At 39.1% G+C, this 23880-nt stretch overlaps 2 protein-coding genes and 1 long non-coding RNA gene across 5 annotated transcripts; 2 read left to right on the top strand and 1 right to left on the bottom strand.

Moving 5' to 3' along the window:
* The first annotated feature begins 1276 nt into the window (after positions 1-1276).
* Positions 1277-11443, top strand: LOC146583233 (transcription factor E2F5-like). Of its 2 annotated transcripts, none has more exons than XM_085268772.1 (10): positions 1277-1496; positions 1918-2084; positions 7995-8104; positions 8216-8371; positions 9312-9355; positions 9524-9588; positions 9690-9900; positions 10334-10381; positions 10466-10510; positions 10644-11443. In XM_085268772.1, the coding sequence occupies exons 2-10, from the start codon at positions 1926-1928 to the stop codon at positions 10727-10729; spliced, it is 924 nt and encodes a 307-aa protein (XP_085124898.1). In that variant the 5' UTR covers positions 1277-1496; positions 1918-1925; the 3' UTR covers positions 10730-11443. The 2 variants fall into 2 exon arrangements, with proteins under 2 accessions (XP_085124898.1, XP_085124890.1); XM_085268764.1 differs by having other exon boundaries at positions 1278-1496; positions 1921-2084.
* Positions 11444-14275: 2832 nt separating this feature from the next.
* Positions 14276-21911, top strand: LOC146583232 (dynein regulatory complex subunit 4-like). Of its 2 annotated transcripts, XM_085268746.1 has the most exons (12): positions 14276-14369; positions 14669-14764; positions 15699-15896; positions 16669-16863; positions 18695-18749; positions 18866-19068; positions 19372-19527; positions 19658-19738; positions 19817-20026; positions 20800-20865; positions 20946-21076; positions 21361-21911. In XM_085268746.1, exons 1-11 carry the CDS (start codon positions 14367-14369, stop codon positions 21030-21032), a joined length of 1350 nt encoding a protein of 449 aa, XP_085124872.1. In that variant the 5' UTR covers positions 14276-14366; the 3' UTR covers positions 21033-21076; positions 21361-21911. The 2 variants fall into 2 exon arrangements, with proteins under 2 accessions (XP_085124872.1, XP_085124863.1); XM_085268737.1 differs by having other exon boundaries at positions 20946-21911.
* Positions 21905-22668, bottom strand: LOC146583231 (uncharacterized). Its single transcript, XR_014891475.1, has 2 exons — positions 22107-22668; positions 21905-22013 (listed from the first exon to the last, which is right to left on the bottom strand). It is a non-coding gene; the product is annotated as an uncharacterized LOC146583231 (long non-coding RNA).
* Between the last annotated feature and the right edge of the window lie 1212 nt (positions 22669-23880).

Here is a 23880-nt window from a genome sequence, read left to right as displayed (position 1 = left end):
AGTTCCTGATAACAGTCCCTAATCCGAAAACAGTCCTAGTGGGACATCTGATCCCTCTAATGACAAGGAGCATGACCAGGTTTCTGGATTTTAGCACTACTATATCTTCCATGACTCTGTTCAAAACGTTTTTATCATTCTCAAATTGCAAATCTGGGTTTATCTATGTAACACAATATTATTATTATCCAGTAAATAATTGTAAATAATTATTTCCTGGATATAATGACTTATTTACTCATAAAAATGTAAATAATATACATTTATATACATTTATATGGACGGGTGTTGATGACATGAAGCTGGCTGTAGTTACAAAGTCAAGGTCAGGTTCCAATCACTGAATATAAATTGCTGTTTTTAACATAAAAATGCAAATACATACAACACATTTGCATTTCCACTAATACCAATTTTAAATACCAGATGTTTTTTCAGGTTTTATTAAAAAATAAATATTAAAAATGTTAATACTAATTTTTTTTCTTTTTATGGAGTGTGACAACGATTGGGTTTGCACCCGTCTGCAGCCACTTTAAACAACCACTTCAGAATCTTTGTCACAGGTTTTTTAAAATAAGTCTTTAAATTACTGAGAATATCTTTTTATCATATGATCATATTACTTACAGCACATATGTATAAAGATCGTTTGACTACAATAATTTTTCTTCTTGTCAACATACCTTTAATAAAGCAACAGCAAGTATAAACATTACTTTACAGTACTTAATAATTATCTATAACCTCTATATATGATTTTGCTGCAGATTTAAAGATAAATCATTTACAGGCTTGTGATGAATTGTGTGCAGCATGTCGCGCATATATCATCTATGCACATTAATATGCATAGATGATAAGTTTTCATATGCTTTACTCAATATAAAATAAAATTTTAAAGATTTAAATAAATTGATATTCAGCAAACGTTCACTTATTGTTGCTTATTATGTGCTTATTTTCCATGAAATGTTACAGACATCTTTTCCATTCTGCTAGCGTAATGTCCACATTGTTGCTGTGTTGCTTGTAAATTTTATCTTTAAATGAAAATAAAGAAATTTGCTAAATGAAAACACGTTTTTGAAAACAAAAACAAAAAAATCTAATTTTTACACTCTTTTTCACACGAGGATAAAGTCGCAGAAAACCTATTTTTGTCAGTGATTCACAGGTTTTGGATGTCCGACCAGACTGATATTTTAATGTGAGTTGATTTTATTTTGGTTGGTCGAATGGTTAGGTTTTATTGTGAAGGCAGGTAAATGCAGCTACCGGAAAGCTCCGCCCCTAAACAGTTGGGAGTGGACTGTTAGTAGAGTTAGCGCGGTGCTGTTTACCATGTAAATACTGTGTTTACATTAGAGGTTAAGAACGGATATATTTACTTGTCCGCCAAAACCTTTGTCTCAGTTTAAACACTGAAATCGGCTGTCGTTGTTGGGCTTGCTAACGTTAGCGACTCTACGCTGCTACTTCCTCCAGCCATCAAGGTAAACACAATTGTTTTGTCTTACGCTCGTCGCTTTTTGTGTTCGTGTGGAAGTGATCTTTAGAAAAACTAAAGGCTTTTACCAGTTTGCAGGATAAACTAAACCTCCTAAACAGCTACTTTCGAGTGAAAAGCTAAACATCTTTTTGCATTTCCGATACAGTGTTTTCATAATAAATCAGCCCCAGGTAGCACTTATGGTGAAGGTGAATGTAAATCTAAAGAGCTCGACATTATTGATTAGCCAAAGCGCTTATTAGACAGATATACCTGAAAACCCGACAAAGCAACGGCAGAGAGCATACACAGAAAACACTGAGAATATTTTATTTCGAAGGGAACTCTGCAGCTGTGTGAGGCGGGCTCATTCAAAGATCGGAGAGGCCCCATCTCGGGTTCATTTGTTTTGTGTTCCTGCCCAGCAGCAGCTATGGATCCTGAAGATAGCCCACACAGCCCGGACGAAGACACCAGCATGCCAGAACAACACCCCAAATACAAGAGGAGTCAGAGGAGTCTTCATGTGCTCACCACGAAGTTTGTCCAGTTACTGCAAGAGTCTAAAAGCGGCGAGCTGGACCTGAGAGACGTAAGTGAGCCCACACAATACAGTAAACACCTAGGCCAGCATGTTGCATCAAATTATACGTGTGTGTTGTACAGTATTTTATAGCTTTGAAACTTTAGATTTGTGCTACTTTATACTGTATGCCTGCCATTTTTAAACTTCAGGCCTCCGTGGCCTAGTTTTCCTTTGTGTTTTCATTACTTCATTTTGGTCCTCAGAGGATTTACTGGTTGACCTGATCCTTCATCAAGAGGTTTAGGAACACAGAGTACATAAATGAAGGGAGCACAGTAAATACTTCAGTTTACTTTTTAAATGTAAACACAGTGGGTCTCAAAATCGAAAAATGTGCATATTTAATAAAATTATTCTCTAAGTCATCTGGATACTTTTGATTTTGTTTTATTCCGATTATGCTATTTCTTTGCAACTTGATATTTTTTCAATCCAGGATGAATTTAGCATGAAAACAGCATTTTCTCCATTTTTGTGACGAAAAATTTAAAGTTAAAGATGTTCTGCATGTTTTACTTTACATGTGATGATTTGGGATAGAATGACTCTTGTCCTGTAGGTTATAGACTTTTTAAATTTTAGATTAATATATCATTATATTTTTAAAATCTTATAAGAATAATTTCAGTTAACTGATTAAAAAAAAGAAGAAAGTATTTATTATAAATAAATACTTGATGTCCACTGTGAGCGACTATCTTTGAACAGAGGCGGTGGCTTACGATACCAACTGTCTGCCATCTATAATCCAGTTTTGAGATCCCGTCCCAGATGCCTTAACGGCCACTCACATCCTGGGCCATCTGACCTCAGGAAATCACATGATGGGGTGGGGCCAGGTTTCACAATGAGCCCACCCGAAACCGTGGCTGATTGTCACCCACACCCGCTTTCACACCTTGGCTCATGTGATTAGGTAGAGGATCATCAGGGGGTCCTTTTGTCCCTCCTTGGGGGGATACACCCACAGGGTTTAAATCTGGGACTCTCCACCTTTTTACCCTAGAACTGAAGAAACTTCTCGGATGAGAGGTGAAACATCTTCAAGCAACCTAAAGAAGAAGATGACTGAGAACCTTCACAGTAGGGCTGTTCGATATAACGATATATATCAAATGACGATATAAAAATGTCTATCGTTTCCTATTACGCTATCGTTTGTTTCGTGATGTCGTAAAATAAACTGTTTACAGCAGTATTTTTCATCGTTTTGACGGTCACCTTAGTGGCTATATTAATTTCTTAAAGTGCTCTCTTTCTCTTATATTTAATATAACCACACTATGGGCGGGCAAGTGCCTGTTTTTACGTGTTTTCGTTAGCAACAATGACGGTAAAACCATCGCGTGGTTCCGCTGTACGCTTGTTTGTTTTCCACGTAAACCTTTCACAATAAAGCTCAAGATCCTGTTGAGACTTTTCAAAACAAACTGAATCACATGAGAGAGTATGCAGAGTTTACAGATGAGAAGCAAACAAAGAGCCGTCAGACTCAAACTATATGTATACACCTGCCCGCCTTCGTAAACAACTAAATGCTATGTTGCCCTATCATTTTTTGATTGGTCCACATGGTATATTTTTTCACCAATAGGAAAGGCTGGGGGAGTTGGGAGGGGGACTGAGTGCTTTCTAGTGTTTTTCCTTATAAAAACCGTTTCTTCCCGCAGTAAATATAAACAACGATAGTATTCAGGAAGAAAACCTGCATATATTATACTGAACATAAAGTTGTTTGCAAAACTTGTGCATAATTTTTACAAATGTACAACTTCTATTCGCATTTCAAGTTATGAAAACAATTCCTTAAACATGTTTGTGGCTTTTACAGTAAAAATGACAAGTATTTTCTACTCGGATTTTGAATTTTTTTTGTCTGAATTTAGATCTATTGTGCAAATATAGTATAAATGAAAAATTAACTCAAATTTCAGATATTTGAGGTTGTGCCAAAAAAAAAAAGAAGATTTTTTTAAAGGTGAAATATAGAGGTAAAATCAAAAGTAGTCAAAAACGGCCAATTATACTCTGGACCCCTGAGGGTTACTAAATACATTTACATGTCTTGGTGACTGCAGCTGGAACCTTGGCAAAAAGTGTATGTGTGTGTGTGGAATGCTAGCTACCAGCATTCATAATATAATAGTTACAATAGCAACAGTAACCAGGGGGGTGGGGCTTAAATGACAGAACAAAGACAGGCTACCATGATGTCACATGCCAGGCCACCATGATGTCACATGCCAGGCCACCATGATGTCACATGCCAGGCCACCATGATGTCACATGCCAGGCCACCATGATGTCACATGCCAGGCCATAAAAATCTATAAATAGGGGTGCCTCGACACACAGTTGTAGAATTCCCTTGCAGGTGAATTTAAGCTAGCGATTGAATTGTGTTTTCAGATGAAAGCGCTTATAACCTTCTCCCAAAGTAGAGTACTCTTCCTCCACCCAAACCTAAAATGTATATTTCTAAATACAGGGAAGCAATTGTATTAGAAAATAAATATAAAAATGAACACAGGACCATAGTGCCAAGAACAGTTAAGGCCCCATCTCATCGCGAAATGTGCCCACAGAGGCCAGAAGGCGAAAAACCTGAACACACATTCAGGAAAAAACCAGAACACACAGGCATGAAGAAAGTCATGGCTCAACCTGCTTGTGTGGATACACGCAAAAGGGACAAGCAGCTCCTTGAGAAATCTGGACTTGTCCCCTTTTATTTACAGAAAAACAATTACGGAATCGTTCCAGGCTACCTGCGTAGAAGAAAGGCAGAGAAAGAAAAGGCTAAGCAGGACAATGATGCCTGGTTAACAAAACAACAGGAAACAGTTAAACCACTGGCCGAACAGGAGAAACAAAACATTCTCCAGGGCCTAAAGAGGAGGTTTAATGAGCTAAACTTTGAATATCAATCCCTCCCTTTTACTATCTCCCCTTCACAGCACAAAAAATACAATTACAAAATGTTTCTCGAAGAGGCAATGAGTCAAGTTGAAAAAGACATTGCCCTTTTTGAGGAACATAAATACATTTACGTAGGCAGGGAAGATGCATCTGACGAACAACAGTTACAGCGGACTCCACTGCCACCCATTAGACCGAAAAAGACAAAGTTGACACCCGCTCCTCAAGTCACACAACCAACGAAAAAGGAAACTTTCTCGACCGACAACCTACCACCTTTTCGTAGGATGTGTGTTCCACCTATATCCAGAAGTGGAAAGCAACCTATTCCCATGACTGAGAACCTTCACAGACAACCTATTCCCACCCACTCAGTTATAATTCCACAACCTAGTCCTGTCCCTCTGCCACCTATTTGTAAAAAAGCTGAATCTACACCCCGACCACCTGTAAGACCTCCAATGAAACGAGGTGTAACACCCATCCTTCCACCCATTTCCACCAAAAAGCTGTAGTGCTGTACCGTTAGAGTAGTTTTTTAACTACCTAACCCCCAACCGGTCTTGACAGAAGCCGCACCATCTGAGCCTGGTTCTGTCGAAGGTTTCTTCTTTTTAAGACAAAGGAGTTTTTCCTTCCCACCGTCGCCCAGTGCTTGCTCAGATGGGATCATTTGATTGTTGGGGTTTTCTTAAACATAAATTGGCCTATTGAAAAGATGTAGTGTTTCTTACTACATTTTATTTTCAATAGACCAATTTATGTTCAAAAAAAAAAAATTACAGCAGAAAAGAAAGCATGGGAGACATCTGATGCATTTCATTGCTTTTTAAAAAATAATTTATAATTTATCTGGAACAAATAAAAGAAAGTAAAAATAATCTTTTGTGGATTCTTTTTCTTCAATAAGTAGTAGAATAGGCAGTTCTTTATACATAAAGCATAGTGTTTTGTTAAAAAATAAAGTGGCACAGCGGCACTGTGGTAAAGGCCTGTGTTTTTTACCATCAGCGTGACAGCACCGTGCCGCCTTTGCAGTTTTAAGGCCCAGGGAAACAAGCCTGCCAGCGCTCTGTAGCGGCTGTGACCGCTGCCGATAAGGAAAGGCTGCTCTTCATAGAGGACTCAAGCTCGGGGAAACGTTTTCTGGTCGACTCTGGCTCCCAGAAGAGCCTCTGGAACTCTTGTGTCGTCTTTACAATGGTATATTATTTAATCTCAAAAAATTTTTTAAAAATTAAAAAAAATTGGAGATTTCCCGCATCACATAACATGTGCAGGTACACTGGTACAGCACATGTGAGCGAAATTCTTATGTGTGTGCAACAGAGGTGTGCAAAATACAATAACATAAGAACAAGAAAAATATACGAATGGGTAAATCTGAGAATTATAAGAATAAATATATGTACAAATATAAGAGTGTATGTTAGGGCCCTTCGATATAACGATATATATCAAATGACGATATAAACATGTCTATCGTTTCCTATTACGCTCTCGTTTGTTTCGTGATGTCGTAAAATAAACTGTTTACAGCAGTATTTTTCATCGTTTTGACGGTCACCTTAGTGGCTATATTAATTTCTTAAAGCTCTCTCTTTCTCTTATATTTAATATAACCACACTATGGGCGGACAAGTGCCTGTTTTTACGTGTTTTCGTTAGCAACAATGACGGTAAAACCATCGCGTGGCTCCGCTGTACGCTTGTTTGTTTTCCACGTAAACCTTTCACAATAAAGCTCAAGATCCTGTTGAGACTTTTCAAAATAAACTGAATCACATGAGAGAGTATGCAGAGTTTACAAATGAGAAGCAAAAAAGCCGTCAGACTCAAACTTTGAGAGAAAATGGTGGCTGTTACAACTTATGTCTAAAAATGTATAGTTTCATGCATCAGTTAAAACACTCGAATCCAGGTAAAGGACGCCCAGCTGAAAAAACTAAACGCAAGTCGAGTTGCCAGAGATTCACAGAATTTACAGAAAATATTACATTTTTGTGATTTATATCGTTGTCAGGACGATAAATGTCTTATATCGGGATATGAGATTTTTGTCATATCGCACAGCCCTACTTCACAGACATATTGTAAATAAATTGCAGTACCTTCAAGGCTCACAAGGGGGCGACCGGTCACACTTTAATACATACTATCATCATCTGGTTACTGTAATGCAGATCTTCTGCTTCGTATATATTAAATTAAGAGAGCCATACTAGCTTTGCTAAAGTAAGTGAAGGACCACACACTGCATAACTGAATTGACACATTGTTACAGGTTAGAATGCAAACATTACATCATTCATCTAACATGCTAAATAAACATTTAAATTAGTCTGTTTGTTGCCATTTTTTTGATATACACCACTAGATCTGTCACTAATGAAGCAAACTGGATTGAAGCCAAGTTAAATAGCAATAAAAACACACTGCATCTTGAGATTCCTAAGCACGTATTTATTTATTTATTTAAATTTTTGGGCTTTGTTTTGTTTGTGTTTTAGCATGCGGCAGCCCTTATTTGGCATGATCTGTGGGGCCTCGGGCTGTCCTTTCCCCATGTGTGGGTTTAGGGTTCGATTTCTTTAAAGTTCTTTAAGATGTTTTCTCTGATTTAAAGTCCATGGATTGTTCTGGCTACATTTTGGCATACATTTAAAAATTACACTTCATTTGTTAAGCAAAAGCTTTTGCTTCAGGAAATAAATAAGTGCATTAAACCCCACAAGAACAGCAGCTCGATTTTGTTAACATTGTGAGTGTAAAAATTAAGAAGGAGTACATGCAGACTAGTGTGAAGAGAAAGAGTGAGACGGAGGCAGATGATCAACTTTGTTGACTCCTAAGGAGACCAGCTGACAGTACAGAACTGGAGCACATCTGGGGTGTTAGTGTAGGCCTGATGCATTGTCTTTGAATAACTGCTGTGTGTGTGTGTGTCAGACACGGAGGCTGGGGTAGAAAAAGCATCTTTTTTCCCTGTTGTTTCAGGCGGTCAGGGCTCTGGCTGTTGGACAGAAGAGGCGAATCTACGACATCACAAATGTACTGGAGGGCATCGGCCTGATTATGAAAATATCCAAGAGCAACGTAAAGTGGATGTGAGTTTTTAACTCTTCTCTTGTGTGCATGCACATATGTCAAGAATATGAAGCAAAACATAAATAATAGTAAAAGTTAACATGTTCTCTTTTATTTTCCCCACGAATAAGAGGCCACACATTGGGAGAGAATACACAGCTATTAGCCAACAGGCTGGTGGAGTTAAAGTCTGACGTGAAGGGCTTGGAGCAAATGGAATGTGTTTTGGACCAGCAGAAACTCTGGGTCGAACAGAGCATCAAGAATATAACAGAAGATTGCAGAAAATATCCTTTTCTCTAATAACTGTTGAATTCATTGCTCAGTCATAATTTTCCCCCTAGAAGGTTGGGAGTATGTAATTGCTTCTGTTTGTTTGTTTACAGCCTAGCCTTTAGTTTTCAAGGTATCTTTTTTTAAATGCTGATTTCATTTAGGTAAAAACAGGGTTGAGGTGAAGGACACACCAAATGTGAAAATGAAGTTAAAACTTTTTGTGAAACCATATCAAGTAATAGATCGTGGAAGGATGGAAGTTCTCACAGCTCACAGAAGCCAAAGATTTCAGCCAATTCTGCTCCAATCATTTGGGTAAAGACAATAAAATACATCATTTAAGCATTGAATGCTTCAAGGTCAAAGGTCAGGGTCACCCGATTTAGGAAAAAGTTTTAGGTTCCATCGAATCATCTCCAAACTTTAGGGGCAATATATTAGTCATTGAGGTGCGTAAGCACTTTGTTTTTTGAGCTCTTTAAAACATAATTTTTTCAGTAAACCATTATATGACTTCACAATCACACAAATATGATTAATATACTACATTAGATTTCCATATTAACAATCCTGACAGCAGTGCAAATGATCTATGAAAACAATACCCATGTCATTACTGAGGATTTCCAAAAGGCAAGCTGATGTCAGCATGTTGTAATAAAAACATCAAAGTTGTAGTATAGTCCGTGGGCGTGTATGTGTTTACTTCTGTTTACCACAACGTAGGAACAGAATTATGTGTATTTGTACTAAATGTTTTATGCTTCCAGCTTTAACTGAAAATGAGATATTGGATATCATTTTTAGCAGATTTGATGAGATTTAATGTGTTTCTGTGGCAGATACGCTGCATTTGCATTTGTGCCGTTACAGAAAATGCTGTGCAACAATCCATCACATCTCTTTTCTGAATAGCAAAATATTTTAAGTTGAACCTTAACTCAGATCAACTCTGACATATGTGAATCATGAAGATATCTGCAACTGCTTTTGTGGTGATGTATAATCCCTCTTTTCCAGCAATTACTCTTTTTTCAGTATATTTTTATATAGATAAAAAAAATAAAGTAGAGAGTCAGTAAGCCTGAGATGGTGCTTTCTGCTCTTTGGAATAAATACATATAAATCGTGTTTTGACTTGTCTGCATCTTGTTTCTTCTCAGGCCACACACTTTTAGCAGTGCAAGCACCACCTGGCACACAGCTAGATGTTCCCATTCCCAAAGCTGTAAGTTCTGCATCACTGAAAGCGACTGTAGTTTATACTCCCGCTGCTGCCCTTAATTCAGACGGGGGTGATTTATGTGTGCTTGCGTCTCCTTTGTACAGGTCCAGAACTGCCCGGCAAGGTACCAGATCCATCTGAAAAGCGCCAGAGGTCCCATAGATGTCGTCCTCCTAAACAAATGCTCCGTCAGCTCTGCTCCTGTTGTACTTCCAGTCCCACCAGCAGAAGAAATTTTACAGAGCGCCAGCTTAGCTCTGTCTGCCTGGCGAGAAGAAAACAGTAAAGTCAGTAACAAAACTGATGAATCCAAAAGTGAGTCGTTATCTTTCCTGGATACACCACTGAAAGAGAAATGAAAACTAATAAACCCTTCATTTTATAAGTTCCACGCCTTTTAATGTTCATCCAACAGTTTTTTAACTTTTAAACTTTTAAAAGGCAACAAACTGCTGTGGATGATGTTGATGATGATAGCTGACCCTGCGTGGTGGCAGACTTGGTGTTTGAAGCAACCACTTTCGATCGTGCCACAGTCTTCACTCTTTTCCCCCATGTGACTGGAATCAGTTAATTTAAAAAAAGCACATAATATTCAAACATGAAAAAGTGGATGTAATGCTTAGTTAAATAAACTGTGTGACTAATGTTTGACAGGCTGTTCCTTCTTTCATGCTTACGCAGGCTTTACATTTAACGTATCTACATTGTCATGCTCACAGTTTGTTCAAAAAAATATTTTTTCCAGCGCCGGATCCATCGAACCAACGCCAGGACCAAACAGAGCCGCCCAGAGGTAGTGCCGGTCTTCGCTCTTAAAAACACTAAAGTCAGCTAATTTTACTGTAAATTGATGTCTGGTTTGTTTTTCTTTTTGTAGGAATATTAAATACAAATCTAATCACAAAGCTCTTGTCCTCTGAAGGTAAGTACACTTTATTCATCTTTATAAAGTGATTAACGATTATTGCATATTGTAAACGTGTAATTACCACATTCATCTGCCTAACAGTTTTTTCTCCTCTGCTCCTCTTGTCTCCATCCCTCATCTAAACAAGATTACACCTGTGATCTGGACGAGAGAGAAGGCATCTGCGACCTCTTTGACATCCCCATGCTCAAAGCCTGTGGTTACATGAGCTAATGTTTTTAATTGGGTGGGATTTTAAACACTGGTTTGTGATGAAATGCATTTAATCAGAACCGTGGGACCTTGGCGAACATGCAGCATTCTTTTTGAGCTTCCTGAAGATCCATATTTATGGTGTTTTCAGTGCTGTTGCTGTAAAGTGTCCAAGAGTTTGAATTTGGAAGCAAACACCAAGGGCATGGACAGAAAGAGCACACTCAGAGTTAAAGTATTTGTATTCTGATTGAACTGTCAAGCATTTCAGCTTTTAAACCAGTTACTACCAGAATTTTAGGCTCCATGTAAAAGCACAACAGGTGGCCTAGAGTCACAGCAGTTAGCCCTGTTGACTCACAACAGGAAGGTCCTGGGTTTGAATTTAATTCCAGCCTTTTGTGTGGGGCGTGGGTTTTTTCTGGGTATGCTGATGTCTCCCACAGTCCAAAGATATGCTAGGTTAACTGGTGACTGGTGCCTAGATTAACTGGCTAAATTAGCCACTATTATAAGTGTGAGTGTTAAACCTGTCTCTGTGTTGGCCTGATGATTGACTACCTCTCGCCTTGCTGGGACCTGTGACCATGATTTGGATAAGCTTTTTAGATGGGTGTAAGTGTACCCAGTGTTTTATCTGGAACTCAGCCCTATGTTCAAAAGTGAATATTCCCTTTTTAAATAATGATTTGTATTTAACTTTTAAGACATAACAACAATAAAATTATGCAAAAAGTTTCTTTGTATTTTCTGAAATGTGGTCCCAAACCATGACGGAGCCTCCACCTATTTCGATGACTGAAAACTTTCACTATTGTATTTCTTTTCTAATCGCCATACATATTGATTTGAACCACAAATGTCAACTTTGGATGCATCACTCCTTACATCCTTTTGCTAATTGATTGACTGATTTCTGGTCTAGTTCTTGGACAGTTTGACATCCCTCAGCCTTTTCTTCCCGTTTCCCTTCCTTAATATGTCATTAAAACTATTCCTGATTAGTAGATCAGTAGGTCAATCAACTGAAGCTCTAGATTCATCTGTCAGGTCTATCCTGAATTTTTTTCCTTTTTCTTAATGACAGGGCTTTCAGATGCTGTAGATAGTGTTTGTTTGTTTTTAAATATTATTATTAATGCCTCTTATTTATGTTCACCTCCACTTGTCCACTTTTTACTCATTTTTTAAGAACATACTGCAAAGATACGAGTCTTCAGCTAATAGTTCTTTGAGAATCACCTCTGTGCAAAAATACAATTTTTTTTATGTCTGTGAAATTGTTATCTTTTAAAAAAAAAAAAAATTGTAGCGCCAACTAAAGAAAAGCCCCCAAAAGCATCTAACACAGGGTGCCTTTATTGTCTTTCATAGGCTGGTGTGATTTTAACAAATAAGCAAAAGCAAATATTCTGAAAATGAGTGGAATAGCAGCCAAAGGAACATTTTGAAACAACTTCAGAAAGTCTGGAGAACTACTGCTCCAGACAACCATGAACTATAGCCTCAGATTACAATATGTGTGAAATGTCGCTCAGATGAAATTTTACTCAGGTCTAAAGTATTAGTTTACGATATCGCTTGATTTTAAAATACCTGCATCATACCAAACGTGTGAATAACAGGCCTAAAGCTGTACAACTACACTCACATCTCTGATACTGTACTTTCTCTAAATACATCCATGACATGGCAGTGCTTTGAGCTAAATGTTGGTGTCCTAATATTTTGAAGTTAAACAGGTATATGTTTATTAAATACTGGTATGCCAACATTTGCCTATTAGCCTAGAAGAACAACTGAAACTGATGGGAATGCTGTTCCTCTTGTATGTGTTTAGTGATAAAGCTTTATGAATCTTGATGGGAGCAGATGGGATAACCTGCACTGAGACATCTAATTTACTGGGGACAATGAAAGATCTGCATACTCTCATCACAATCTAAGCAGAGTTTAATATTTTAGTCTGGACCAAAGTGGCCTCAGTAGAGCCATGCTATTAGCAAAACACTGTTGATTTAGCACTTAACCTTTGCTTACTATTTCTTGTCAATACTGTTTCACTTTCTAAACAAATTGTGTGGTTAAATTTCTAAATATTCTATTTTCAAAGGCCAGCTCAACTATCAGTTGGCAGCACTTATGCCCATCAGATCAATTTGCTTTTAAGGAAATTATCTGGCAGGGTAAAAGGATAAATCTTTCCCCCAAAATAAGCAGGAGCAGAATATAAACTTATCTTTAATACTTGGTTCATATAAGATAAGATAAGATAAGATAACCTTTATTAGTCCCACACGTGGGAAATTTGTTTTGTCACAGCAGGAAGTGGACAGTGCAAAAGTTAGAATACAATAAGAATAAATACAGTACACAACTGTACAGAATAGAATAAAATAAAATACTATATACAGTAGAATAAAATAAAATAAATATACAATAAGATAAAAATAGAATACAAATACTATATACAACTGAGTAAAAATACAACGATGACAGAAAGGATTATTGCACTTAGTATTATTGCATATGTATGGATGTGTGTGCTTGATCAGTTAAAGTCTTTATTATGGAGTCTGACAGCAGTGGGGAGGAAAGACCTGCGAAATCTCTCCGTCCCACACCGTGGGTGCCGCAGTCTCCCACTGAAGGAGCTGCTCAGTGCTGTCACAGTCTGCTGCATGGGGTGGGAGATGTCCATCAGGGATGACAGCTTAGCCGCCGTTCTCCTGTCACTCACCACCTCCACTGGGTCCAGAGGGCATCCTAGAACAGAGCTGGCCCTTCGGATCACCCTGTTCAGTCTCTTCCTGTCCCCAGCAGAGATGCTGCCGCCCCAGCAGACCACGCCATAAAAGATAGCAGAAGCCACAACAGAGTCATAGAATTTCTTCAGGAGTGGGCCCTCCACTCCAAACGACCTGAGTCTCCGCAGCAGGTACAGCCTGCTCTGCCCTTTCCTGTAGAGGGCGTCTGAGTTATGAGTCCAGTCCAGTCTATTGTTCAGATGAACACCAAGGTACCTGTAGCTGTCCACAGCCTCAATGTCCATACCTTGGATGTTCAGTGGTTGCAGTGGAGAATATATGGCATATTTTTAAAGGACTTTTGGAGGGTTTTTTTAAAAGTATTATCGGCTCTATTCCCATAGGTGACTGGATCAGGAGTGATAATAGTCTCTTCCTTTCTGCTGAAAAGCATGCTAAAACCTTTCTAGTAGGACGTCAACACTCCGCAGCAGTTGTGAATCCCCTCCAGTTACCCACCTTAACTTCTAATAAGTTGATTTCACTGGTTACATGAAAAGAACTGCATTAAAACCTGAAGCTCTATCACCGGCTTTAAAAGCACTGAAATATTTAATGAAAGATACGCACACTCGTAAACGCTGATGTTCATTTTTTTTCCTTGTTTAGTGCTTGTGAGTATGTGCCTGTTTTGTGTGCAACAGACTCAGTAGAATTTCCTGATAATTGTTAACCAATCATCCTGCTTGAAGAACCCTTCCTGTCCCATTTGATTGGTTTTCCGTCTGTAGATTCCGCCTCCTCAGCAGGTTTGTGTTTATGTTGCTATAACAACACTAGTACTTACTGAGTGTGCTGCTCTTTTCGCAACAAACCGAACACTTCTTCGCGTAATTTGAGCAGCGTACAAGATGGTGAGCATTAAATAATTAAGAAACAAGTGCTTTATCTGTAGTAAATGACCAGCTTTATTTTTTATGCCGCTAGTAGCTGGGCGTGTGTATAAATGTAGCTTACTTTTGTATACTTCTCATTGCTAATTAAAAAACACACTCAAGGTTACCACCAATGACTATAGAAAACCTTTTCTTTTATAAATATAAATGGATACATGGATCGATACATATATACTTTTATCTTTTATGCAGTCATTGGTTGCTAACCAGAAAGCAGTTTTAACTTTAAACAGCTGTGCTGACTCTTTCCCCCCCAGCCACCCAAAAAGAAAAGTGCAGATAAAAAACCAGCAAATCCAAGGACCCCCACGCTGATAAATGGCCTCACCAAGGATGAGATGTCCAAGGAGCAGGTCAGAGCTGAAGAGTGATAGAATGTGTCTGAATGTGTATGAATGTGTATTTTAAGTCAGGAGGAAGCAAATAGGAACCTGTTCAAAGTGATCTGTGCATTGAGAGGGGTAACACATAAAGCTGAGGCACAACATTTAAATAACACTCAATGCAAGTGAGATTGACATATCTTGGCTCCTAATACAGATCAAGCTCTGTAAACACTCCGTTGGAATATTTTAATTAGAGCCTCCCTGCCTGCAAAAAGGCGTCATGATGCAGATAATGCAATTCAGATTTTTTTCTAACTTTGTAATGTGCCAAGCTTTCCCTGAAGACTTTTAAGATGCATAAATCCATGGAAGTACCAAAAAAAAAAAAGCAAAAACAACAAAAACAAAACATGGATATGGTAAAAGTTTACATGTACTCGTCATGGACATGGATGTTATAGCATTTTGGGGCTTTTAAAGATTTCTTTGAACTGCTGTTTCTCCAGGGTGGAATGATTGTACACGCTATATCTTTAATGAATTAGAAAAACAACAAAAAAAACAAAACCAAGATTGTGTGTGTGTGTGTGTGTGTGTGTGTGTGTGTGTGTGTGTGTGTGTAATTTGGGATTTTTTCTAATCCACACTCCTCCAAGTTAATGGGCCTTGGCCTTATCAAGTTAAGATACATTGTAGAACATGTAGGATCACTTATAAGACTTATGTGACTGTATGTGTATATATTTGAGCTGGTATGTAAACTTTTGATCCTTTGTAGGTTAGAGAAAAGCAAGAAAGAAATCACCAAATTACCATGATATTGATGCCCATGATGAGTGTATGGAAATTGGAGAGTGATTTTCTCAGACTCTCCTAAAGCGTGAAAAAAAGTGACAATATGTTGCAGTCATTTGGTTTGTCGAGCACATAAAAACTACAGTCACATCTTTCTGTTTTTAAGCTGGAGGAGCACATTATGCGTCTTCGAGAGGAACTGGATAGAGAGCGGGAAGAGAGAAACTACTTTCAGTTGGAGAGGGACAAGATCCACAGCTTTTGGGAAATCACAGTTAGAAAACAGAAGGAGGTTGACTCTGAGCTGCAAAAGGTAGAAAAGGATGTAGAAGAAAATGAGGCCCGTCACCAATTAGACGTTAAGGTAAGATTTTACTGATTTTAGAATATTAAAAAATAGATAGCTCTTCCATTTTGAAGGCTGGTCAGATGGAGTCAGGTGATGCTGAAGTCCCAAATCGTGTTCTTAAATTTAGTAAAACATTTCAAGAAACCTAAATCAGGACAAGTTTCTTATGCTAATATTTTAAGGTTTTTAGTAAAACCAGGATATGTGGTTCAGTGTTTACAGGTTATTCTAGGATATATGTAGGAATCTGTTTATGGACATTTGCTTATTAATGGCTACTGATAAATTTAAGGTACAAATGTCTTTATTTTCTATGCCGCTAGCATAAAATATAAAGATGGGTAACCGAGAGGGCTGTGGTGTTAATATTAAATTGTCTATGAGGTTTGGCCAGAGATTATAATATAACTCAGCGGTCGCCAACCTTTTTTGCCCCACGGACTGGTTTATATCCGACAATATTTTCACGGACCGGCCTTTAAGGTGTCGTGGATAAATACAACAAAATAAAACCAGTACCGGTACCAAAAATGATAGAAACGATAAAAAATTAACGATAAAAAATGATAAAAACCCTGAAAACCATAAATTTCACACCCGAGCCTCAACTCTCATGGCCGGTCCGTGGCCCAGGGGTTGGAGACCGCTGATCTAACTTGAATAGGTACCAAGCCAGGGGTTTGGGTTAGGGCTAAAAGATGGTGGATGATACCAACTGCAAGGCAACGTGTTTTAGGAATACTGGATTTCCATATGAACGCTCACATGTGATTGTTTTTCCCACCAGGTGTACAAGCAGAAGATCAAGCACCTCCAGCATGAACACCTGAATGATATCGCTGAACTGAATGCAGATTCTTTGGCGTCCAATGAACTGATGGAGAAAGAGCAAGAGCACCTAGAGGAAGAGCTTCGTAAGACAATTACGCGGGTAGACATCCAAGAGATCAACTTTAAACACACCAAGAAGGAACTTGAACTGGTTTGTAGTACAAAACATACATTTCCCTTTACCTTAATCATATTCGTAGTGTTGCCGGGGTGCTCTAGAAAGATACTCTGCCACTTGTTCCACTTTTGAGGAAAAAATCCTTCATGTTTCTGTATTTAAGTAGATTTTTGCTTCCACCCACACCCACGACCACAAGCTGTGAGAAATGACCGAAATACTGAGACTGTGGACACAAGCAGTGGTAAATGAGCATCCTCTGAAGGATGTCTGATCTCAGCATTAGAGAGAGGGTGAGGGCCTCAGTCATTCAGGAGGTGCTCAGAGTAGAGCTGCTGCCCCTCTACATCAAAAGAAACCAGGTGGGGTGGTTCAGGCTTCTGACATAAGTTAGGTGTTTGGGGCATGTCCTGCTGAGCGGAGAGAGCACTCGCTGGAGAGATCACATCTCATGGCTGGCCTTGGAACACCTCAGAGGAGCTGGAGGAAGTGGCTGTGGAGAGGAAGGTGTGGCCATCTCTGCTTAGACTGTTACTCCCATGACTTGGACACAGAAGAGGGTAGAACCTGGACGGATGGCTTAATTCACACACCACTGCATTTGGCTTTGCGGTATGTGGTCGCTGCTCAACCACCGAGCTAAACCAGTGTCCAAAAGCATAGCATTTTTTAACAATGCTTTTATTGTGAAACATTGTTAGGATCTTTATTGGTGAACTCACTGGAAATGAAATACAAGAAAACTCAGACTAGGTAGAAACCAGGAACTTACTAGGAACCTGTGACAGTTACATAGAACAGAGTGAGCACGTGACAAAGGACAAGGGGAGACTACCACAATAAATATACAGACAAATAATGAAAGGATATGAAACCTTAATTTTTTGTGATTTTTTTTTTAATTACAACTTGCTGACATCAGCCTGCTTTGACCCATGACCTTGAACCATTAAATACTAAAATAGTGTACTTTATGATCTTTACCCATATGAATCAGTTGAAATCTTTGGCTCTATGAGCTGTAAGAACTTGAGATATTTTGATTTTGCAAAACTTTATGGTGTCATTGTGATGTCGTAGGGTGTCGTATTAAAAAAAGTGCGTGTCGTACACCTCTCTACGTGCCCTTTCATATGATAGATTATGGTTTCTTGATTTTTTTTTCCAGGGTCAACTTTGACCTTGGTTGCTAACACGTACTCATGTCCCCCAATACCAAGTATCATGTTGTGAAGTTTGATAATCCACAAAAAACTGTAGATAATACAAAGTTTTTACTGATTTTCATAAATGTGCCATGACCTTGACCTGGTTTTCATCAAAATGAAATCAGCTTCAGCTGTTATTGGTTTCCAAGATATCATTTATCTAAAAATGATATCTTGGATACTGTGCATGCTAGACTGCTTACAAGCACAGACAAACAGTATGGATTGTATACTTCCTCCTGTTGTGGGGAGAACAAGGACTAAACTAGAACATAACCTAAGAATAAGATGGACTAGAAGGCAAAGTACAAACAGAGACAGTGGGTAAATAAATAAACGAGATAAGGGGAAAAATCACTAATGTTTATCAAAAGAGAAAAATTTGGTCAAAATTGATCCTCAAACAAAAAAGAATCACAAGTATGTGAATTCATAAAGTGTGGCTTCCATGAGCTGTAAGAACTTGACCACAAATTTGTTCTTGTGGTCTTTTAAGGCTGATTAATTAGTGTAAAATTCTCACTGTGGTTTAACCGTGGGCATAGCTGTTATCTGTTGTTGCACCTCAGTACTGTATTACATAGCTCTGCACGTCTGACCCTGATATACTTCAGCTTACAAGAATAAACACTCCTAACTGGTTGTTATCTTAACAGAAACATGGTGAAGAACTGACCACAAGAAGCGACCACCTGGAGAAACAGCTTGCAGGTAAAAAACAACAAAAACACAACCCAAAAATAAAAACCGCATTCTGAGTTGAATTCATCGCTTCACGTTGTCAAGCACTGAACAGGAGCCATCCTTTTGTGTTACGGCTGGGGCAGAAATTACAGCGTCGTTTGAGATGAAAGTGCAGGCGCTAAAACAAGATCTGGACAACATCTGGAAAAGTGAGATCAGCGATAGCGAAAACCACTGGAACAGCCACATCGCTGCTCTTAAACAAGATCACGATGAAACCTACCGCAGCGCTGAGGAATTTGTCATTATCATGAAAACGGACACGGACACGCTTACTGAACTCAAGGTGCGATCACAAACACAAGCTTTGTTTAAACCTATAACTCACTACTGATCAGTCTTCTGCTTGTGACTACAGCTTATAATTTTTAGAACGGTTTATCTATGAAATAGCAGAACCATTAGAGGGTATCTTTAAACCGAGTGAATTAATAATTGTTTTGATATTCTGGAAAATGCAAAACAAAAGCCTCCAAATTTGAAATGGTGACTGAAATTTTATTATTTATTGTTGCTGAACAGTTTTTCCACTAGCTTTGACCCAGATATGTCTTATTTTCACATGCAATGTTTTATTTGAATTTTCCAGGGAGAAATTAATGAAGCAAAGAAGAAACAAAAGAGCATGAAACTGGAGGTGGTAACTGTTTTGAAGGAGAACAAACATCTTGCTGAGCTTATCTCAAAGATCAAGGAAGAAAACGATGAAATTGCCAAGAAACTGAGACATTACTCAGGAAATAAGGTTCTTTTGGCACCTTTTTTCACAGAGTTTACTGTTGGACAGTTTCTCTCGCTTTTACCAGCATCTTCGTTGGTGTGCAGCATCGCTGTAGCCCAGTATGAGCATAATTTCTGTGCACTGCTTTTGACAGGATGCAATTGGAAACATCAAAAGAAAAAAGCTGAAAGATCTGAAAGCAGAGCATGAGGTGTTGGAACAGAAATTCAGCGAGGTAAAAACTAACAATCAGCTCCATTCATGTGTAGTTGCACACGTTTTATGTGAATGTTTTTGTGTGTTTGCTGCACAGCTCCAACTGGAAAGGGATGAACTTCGCAAGGCTTTCACTGAGATTGTTGAGAAGGCGCAGCATAATGGAGACATAGAGAACATGGCGGTGGAAAAGAAGCTGCAGGCTCTGACAGAGAGCCTGGAGGAGACGGAGGCTCAGCTCAGTGCGGTGCTTTCAGCCTCCAACATGGACCAAACAGCCCTCAGCAGGGTCATAAAGAAAACTGAGGTAGTGTTGTACATCTACTTCATGTCTCTTCTTCAGCAGTCATCTAAACCTTTACACTAATTTTATATACACTTACTGGCCACTTTGTTAGATACACTAGTTCTACTGTGTATTTACGCAAATATCTAATGAGCCAGTGACATGGTAGCAAGCTGGTGGTGAGGTAATGGTGTGTTTGTGTGTGTGTGGTGGGGGGATTTTCTTGACCCGTCAGGACCAACTGAGCATCATTTAAACACCGCAGCCTACCGGAGTATTGTTGCTGACTGTATCCGCCCCATTATGATCACGGTGTACCCATCTTTTGATGGTTGCGCCCAGCAGAATAACACACCATGTCACAAAGCTCAGATTATCTCAAACTGGTTTCTGGAACATGGCAATGAGTTCAGTGGAGTCAAATAACCGCCACAGTCACCAGATCGCAATCCAATAAAGCACCTTTGGGGTGTGGTGGAACGGGAGAGTCACATTATGAATGTACAGCAATCACGGGACCAAAAATCTGTGAGGAGTGTTTTCAGCACCTTGTTGAATCTGTGCCACAAAGAAATAGGAGAAAAAGCTCTGAAGGCAAAAGGTTCATCCTGGTATGCGCTTTGGGGTCCTTAGGGACTAGTAAAGCGCTATATAAATACAGGCCATTTATTTATTTGATATTAGCAAGGCGTTACCAACAAAGTGGCCTGTGAGTGTATATTTTTAAGTATATTTCTGGAAGTGTCATGTTTTTATAAGAACATTAAAGAAACTCCTAATGTTTTTGCTTGCAGGCACATATTGACTCCAAAAATACTGCCATCAAGACCCTACAGCACAAAATAAATCAAATTTCCATGGTTAGTTGTCTATTTGTTTCCTGAAATTACTTTTAATGTATTTCATAACAATAAGCACAGTGAAACTTTGTATCCTGCAGGTCCGCAAGCATTTGCTGCTGCACACTGAGGTAAAGGCAAAGGCTCTTGGTGTTCCTGTGGAAGAGCTCCTTTGTAATTCCCAATGAGAGGAATCCTCATGGTAAAAATGTGGAGCAGCACTTGGATTAAAGTGAGAAGCAAAGATCGCAAAGACTGGAACACTATTATTTCATTTACATCTTTTCTGTAATCTACCTTTAATGCTCATATGACTTTAAGTAGTAAAGAAATATAAATCAAAATTTAAAATGGGATCTCTTAATCCTGAGGAAAAAAAAAAAAAAAAAAAGAGTTGTGTTGTTTTAGACTAAAGGGTATGTCATGCCTCTATCTGTAGCATCCTCTGTCACACCAACCCTCAGCATGTCCTCCTTCATGACCTCCATGAATTTCTCTGTGGCCTTTCTCCTTTAGGCCTGCGTGTCATCTCCATATTTGACATCCTTTGTCCAGTATGTCGTCTCTAAAGGGAGCAACTGAAAGATGAAGATACTTCATTGGTCATTTGTCAGGTGTTTTTAATGACAGTCAATAGGTGGCGCTATTCACATAATTCATCGTTGTGTCTCAGACATCATGGTCACAGATGTTGGTCTGGCTTCACTCTTTCTCTCCTTGTTTGCTCGGTCTGACGCTCTTTGTCATGGGAGCGAGACTCCTCCCAGAAGTGGGCGTAGTTACCCAAGACTTCCGCTGGTGCACCTGTTTCTTATCAACACCCACCTGCAGTATTTAACCACTGTTATTCCTACATTGCCAGATTGCTAAGCTATATCATGTGGCAGTGTCACTCAGGCCTCTTCTAGTAAATGTTTTGGTACTTTCCTTGTTTATCCTCTTCCATCCAGATTGGGTGTGTGAGCCTGCCTAGTGTTACGTAAGGCCCAAAATGGCCTCCGTACAAGGAAGTAGTAGCTCTAATATTGATCAGTAACGAACCACCACACGCACACTGTAATGGGTTACACAAGATTTATTTGTTCTTTCTCCGGGTAAAACTACTGGCTGAAGACACAACTCTGGCCAGGAATCCAAGGCCCAAAGCCACCACGGTCAGGGTTGTTATCCTGGTTACAAACAGGGGAAAGGTGGTCACTTGGAAGAACAAGCAGCCAAAACGTATCAATCCTGCAGCTTCCTCAAAAAGGCTTGCCACCCACCTTTTCAGGCCTGACTTCGTTCGAGGCTGGGTCTCCACATCACATCCTGGGAGCTGGAACTTCCCCAAAACTGGTCCAGTTTCCTTGTCAGGGGCACAGAGAGTCTCCAGTCCAGTGTTTGTTTTCCTGCCTTCCAGCACATCCACTCACATCCCAATAAGAATGAGTCCTCCCTCCAACATCCTCAGTTTATTTTAAAAGCAAAACCAGGCCACGTTAAAAATCTTTTCCATTAAAATGTGCACACTTCATCCTGGATCTTCGAGGCTTCCCTGCTTCACCAGTGTCCTACTAAAAAAAACAACGACAACCCCTACTTCCTGTTTCCTCTCCCCTTTATAGAGAAGGCCTCCAATCCTCCCCAATCAGCTGCTCCCTGTATTCAACTCCAAATAGCTGGCAGCTGGACTAGAGTAGAATCTCCACTCCCACATGGGTGTGGCCCACACCTCACATCAAACACAAAAAAAACACCAAAGCATGCAATTAATACAAAACAAAATCTAAAGAAATGCCAACCCAAAAGCTTAGTGGGGGATTCTCTCCATCCTTTTCCACCATGCTATACTCTGTAACACTAGCTCCTGGTTTTTCCTGCCTGTTCCCCTCTGGCTTTACTGAGGAATACTCACATAAGTCTAGACCCGTGGGCAACAGGGAATTCTTATGTGAATCAACGTCAGTCTTTCTGAACGAGAACCCTGCCGAAAACTGAGCAGTTCAAGAATGCTGGAGTAGCTGAACTCTATCCTGTGTAACGAGACTTGACCATTAGATTGCTGACCTGTGACCTTCCCTTGAACATTATTCAACTTTTATTCCTGAACTTGCCGCAGATTTTGTTACCGTATCTTGAAGTTGTTCATTAAAATTGTTAAAATTCTTTCCATTGCTTCCTGCATTAAAGTGTTTTGTACAATCATTCAGTGGTTAACGCTACAACGTTGCTTCACAGCAAGACGTTTCTGGGATTGCACCTCCTGGTTGACCTCAGCCCCTCTATGAAGTTCACATGTTCTTTCTTGTTTTTTTTCCCCCCACTGTCCCAGTGCTTCTTTTTTTACATAACTGCTGTTTCAAAATTGTCTATAGGGTGAGGGTGTGAGAGTGAGTGGATAGTGTCCATGTTGTTCCGCACTCACACCAAGACAGCTGAGATAGGCCCCATGACCCTGAAATGGATAAGTGTAAAACGTGTATATGTTTTGGGGGTTTTTTTTGCATATTTTTTGAACTTGTGTAACCATATTTTAGATCAAACAAGATCAAACAAGCACAAAGTACTATACCTTGATAAATAAAGTATAAAAAAACAGTTTGCTAAAAACTGATTGTTGCTTCTGCCTTGTGACAGAAATGTTCTTTCTGGTTCAAAAGTACTTGATGTCATTCATTTGGCATATTTTAGACTAATTATAGGCCAACAACTCATTTACAACAGTTTAAAAATCTGGTAAATAACTCAAAACCACTTTTTGGCACAACACAGGTCCATTGTTTCTCTTTCCTGGATGTTGCTGCTTGTTCTCACCATTTTAAGACACAGAAAACAGCAAAAACAATCAAACAAAACAATATCTCTCACTCAAGCTGCAATTTAAATATATTACTTTTATATTTTGACTAATTGCAAGCTTTTGGCCTCATGTAGGAATATGAGGTCAAAAAGTTGACTCAAATCAAATATTCCAATCTCAACTGCAACTTTCATCAGATGATTTCCCTCCGCCATGACTGAGTTTCCAGCAGAGAGAGGAGGAACGTATGTGGCAGA

The sequence above is a fragment of the Mchenga conophoros genome, linkage group LG1 (genome assembly GCF_057382185.1).
Source record: "Mchenga conophoros isolate Kocher_MC1m ecotype Shallow Benthic linkage group LG1, M_conophoros_male_GT1.1, whole genome shotgun sequence".
Classification (NCBI taxonomy): domain Eukaryota; kingdom Metazoa; phylum Chordata; class Actinopteri; order Cichliformes; family Cichlidae; genus Mchenga; species Mchenga conophoros.
This window is presented reverse-complemented; position numbering and strand designations above follow the sequence as displayed.

Coding starts and splice junctions, on each gene's coding strand:
- LOC146583233 (XM_085268772.1), top strand. CDS start 1,926: ATGGATCCTGAAGATAGCCCACACAGCCCGGACGAAGACACCAGCATG. Junction 9,589..9,689: donor ATGTTCCCATTCCCAAAGCT/GTAAGTTCTGCA, acceptor TCCTTTGTACAG/GTCCAGAACTGCCCGGCAAG. Junction 10,382..10,465: donor CCAAACAGAGCCGCCCAGAG/GTAGTGCCGGTC, acceptor TTCTTTTTGTAG/GAATATTAAATACAAATCTA.
- LOC146583232 (XM_085268746.1), top strand. Junction 15,897..16,668: donor GTCACCAATTAGACGTTAAG/GTAAGATTTTAC, acceptor TTTTCCCACCAG/GTGTACAAGCAGAAGATCAA. Junction 16,864..18,694: donor CCAAGAAGGAACTTGAACTG/GTTTGTAGTACA, acceptor TTATCTTAACAG/AAACATGGTGAAGAACTGAC.